This window comes from Mizuhopecten yessoensis, unplaced genomic scaffold, assembly GCF_002113885.1.
Source record: "Mizuhopecten yessoensis strain PY_sf001 unplaced genomic scaffold, ASM211388v2 scaffold10525, whole genome shotgun sequence".
Classification (NCBI taxonomy): domain Eukaryota; kingdom Metazoa; phylum Mollusca; class Bivalvia; order Pectinida; family Pectinidae; genus Mizuhopecten; species Mizuhopecten yessoensis.
The window spans coordinates 222,508-226,465 of NW_018408590.1; the positions used below are offsets into that span (position 1 = coordinate 222,508).

The 3,958-nt window shown below is 39.5% G+C and overlaps 1 protein-coding gene across 1 annotated transcript in view; it reads right to left on the reverse strand.

Annotated features, from left to right (window-relative positions):
• LOC110460950 (DNA-directed RNA polymerase III subunit RPC2-like) overlaps positions 1-3,958 on the reverse strand; it is a gene marked incomplete at its 5' end in the record, with an annotated part of 30,074 nt that overhangs the window by 6,952 nt on the left and 19,164 nt on the right. The window contains 3 exons of the mRNA XM_021514181.1: positions 239-436; positions 1,945-2,041; positions 2,774-2,879. Coding sequence (XP_021369856.1) covers positions 239-436; positions 1,945-2,041; positions 2,774-2,879 — 401 coding nt within the window. The remainder of the gene's footprint in view (positions 1-238; positions 437-1,944; positions 2,042-2,773; positions 2,880-3,958) is intronic.

Here is a 3,958-nt window from a genome sequence, read left to right on the forward strand (position 1 = left end):
CGATTAGTTTTCAGGATAAGAACAAAATATTTCTTCCTCAGCTGATACAAGAATGAGGCATTTTCTTTTTTCACAAAATCACTGAATGATAAAGGAAGTTACCCAGATAACGGACTGAATGATTCTTCTTAATGTGACATGTGAGGGAATAATAAAGGCAGTCAATGGAGGATAAATGTAGGACTAGTTGCATCATTGAATATCTAGATATGGAATCAACATTTCTTCCTCCCCTTACCTTGCTCCATAACCAATGAGACAGTCCCGTTCCATCTCTCCCAAGCGCAGCCCTCCGTCCCTTGAGCGGCCCTCTGTTGGTTGGCGTGTCAGGACTGCACGCGGCCCTTTGGCACGGGCATGCATCTTATCCATCACCATGTGCTTTAACTTCTGGTAGTAGATCGGGCCGAAGTAGATGTACGCTGACAGAGGTTCACTGTCAGTACAATCACACACTCAGTAATGGTATCAGGGTTAGAACAATTCTAATTTCTTTTCAAAGAACAGATGATCAAATGCTTTTTTATCAGATGTAAAGTGTCGTACAGGTAATAGAAAATCAATCTAATTAAAATTATATCTTCACATCGCTCCCGTTTACTGATATGTCGCGTTGAAGATCTAACAACATCCCGTAGAGGGTCACGTCAGAGGTCAACATGAATACATTATCGCATTTATAACAAGCCAATCAAAACGCGACATATTTCTTTCATTCAACCAATCAGAAAGCAGGACCTGTGGCATTTAATGCAGACACCTCGTAGCCCAAAATCCATTTTTTCGTCTGGTCCAGTGATAGTTTGAATATTGCGAAGCCTGTCATTGGTTAATTTTAGTTTCAGGTTGTTAAACTTTTTAACGACAACATCACCAGAAGAGCAAGTCTCTCTTATTTCAAAGCAAAATCCACAAATTGTACAAACGTTGTCCTGTAGATAGACACAGCGTGGTGTCATGGGCGCCGCCATTTTTCGATACTCATTTGACACCCCTTGTCTTTTATCATAGCAAGTGTGTTCCAAAATCATTACATCATCACTTACAGAAATGCGTAAGCTCTCATCTGATTGGTTAATGCAAAGGTCGCCTGAACATGACCCTCTACGGGATGTTGTTAGATCTTCAACGCGACATATCAGTAAACGGAAGCGATGTGAAGATATAATTTTAATTAGATTGATAGAAAATCTTCATCTTATGCCCCGGTCACACATTCACGGATCGTCTTGCCAGATCCACTAAATATGGAAACTCATGGATGACACCGGAATAATCTTTATCGGTGGTCCGCTAGGGAAACACCACGGTTTGACTACGGATAAGGGCTAGTTGACAACGGGGAGTGGTTCAGATTGCTATGGTTTGCTACGATTTCAGTACGGGACAACACGAATTAAAACAGTCTGGCACGGATTAGTACGAACTCGCACGGACCTGCCACGGTAAGCAATCTGTATACAAACTCCAGCGCCCACGTGTTCATTCTACAACTTGATTTTAGTACAGGTAAGAAGTATGTAGTTCACCGTAACTGTACCGATCCCTGGCGACTTGAGGCCGGGGATGTACTAAGATGAAGTACGGATGATTACGGTTTATTACGGACTACAACTGATTAGTGCATTCTACTACGGATCAGTAAGGATGTACTACGGTTGTCTGATCAATGTTGAATTTTTGAACATACTCAATAATTGTCACGGACATACAAGTACTACTACGATTGACCCAGGATAAAATACAGACAGCTACGAACCACTACATATTGCCACGAGCGATGCCGGAACGTATCCGTGGCTAATCCGGCGTCAGATCAGTGAATGTGTGACCGGGACATATATCACCTTTAGGTGAGGTTGTCCTTTCTAAGATATTTAAAATAATTCTTCTATAGATGCCTCGTGTGAAGTAGAACTATCCGAGCCATTAAATACGACCTACCCTGTGATGCCGGAGGTGACGTAGTCCTTGCCAAGGTAGTTAAATCCGTGACGAATCAGGTCAGCTGACAGGTCCTCCACTTTATCACCACTGAACGCTGAACACATACATAATGTAAATCTCAAATATAATAATGTACAGAGCCAACAATATTCACAGGTATGACACAAGGATATAATATTGTACAGAGCCAACAATGATCACAGGTATGACACAAGGATATAATATTGTACAGAGCCAACAATGATCACAGGTATGACACAAGGATATAATAGTGTACATAGCCAACAATGATCACAGGTATGACACAAGGATATAATATTGTACAAAGCCAGCAATGATCACAGATATAATATTGTACAGAGCCAACAATGATCACAGGTATGACACAATGATATAATATTGTACAAAGCCAACAATGATCACAGGTATTACACAAGGATATAATAGTCTACATAGCCAACAATGATCACAGGGATGACACAAGGATAAAATATTGTACAAAGCCAACAATGATCACAGGGATGACACAAGGATAAAATATTGTACAAAGCCAACAATGATCACAGGAATTACACAAGGATATAATAGTGTACAAAGCCAGTAATGATCACAGATATAATATTGTACAGAGCCAACAATGATGACAGGTATGACACAAGGGTATAATATTGTACAGAGCCAACGATGATCACAGGTATGACACAAGGATATAATATTGTACAGAGCCAACACTGAGGATTTTCTAAACAATGAACGGAAATAATCTTAAAAGGAGATAATCCAATAGAGAGAGAAAGAAGGTAATCAATACCCACACACTTCTTACCTGTGCCATAATGAAATTTGCCATCCAGTACACCTGCTTTACTGCCCAGCAATTCCATTAATTTCCCAACTGTCATTCTCGAGGGGTACCCATGGGGATTCATAATCTGTGAAAAACAGTCATATATAGGGGTACCCAAGGGGATTCATAATATGTAAACAACAGTCTTATATATGGGGTATCCATGGGGATTCATAATCTGGTAAATATAGGGGTACCCATGGGGATTCATAATATGTAAACAACAGACACATATAGGGGTACCCATGGGGATTCACAATCTGTGAACAACAGTCATATATAGGGGTACCCATGGGGATTCATAATATGTAAACAACAGTCATATATAGGGGGTACCCATGGGGATTCATAATCTGTGAACAACAGTCATACATAGGGGTACCCATGGGGATTCATAACATGTAAACAACAGTCATATATAGGGGTACCCATGGGGATTCATAATCTGTGAACAACAAACATATATCGCGGTACCCATGGGGATTCATAATCTGTGAACAACAGACATATATCGGGGTACCCAAGGGGATTCATTATTTGTGGACAACAAACATATATCCGGGTACCCTTAAAGGTTACTCTTATCTGTGGACAATAGAAAAATATTGGTGTACCCATAGGAGTTTTATTATCTTGTGACAATCGAGATTTTTATTTTTTTTAATCTGTGGACTTTTGGGGATCTTTCTCTGCAGACAATAAACAGGTGAACCAATGACTAACGGTGTTGTGATGCCATGTATTTCAAGACTATAATTACAAAGATACATAGATTTTATTCTAACACAATTGGGATTTTACAATCCTTTGGTAGGCAGCTGTGAAATAATAAAAAAAAAGAGGCCCAAGGGCCTTAGCGGTCACCTGAGTTATATCATAGATACTGGTAGCTTTATTTTATTGTTTAGATGTGATGTGGAAATCAGCATGTAAACTAAGTGAAATACAATACTTGTCATGTCATCAATGGATAAGAATTTGAAAATATTGGTAAATGTTCCCTTTGGGGCCCCGCCCTAGCCCCTGGGGATGGGGCAGGAATCCTAATTTTACAAAGTAAAACTCTCATTTACCCAAGATGATTCTGACTAAGTTTGAGCAATTTTCTGCTGAAAATGGATAAAATATATACCGAAAAGTGTTATTTCCCTATATAAACTATAT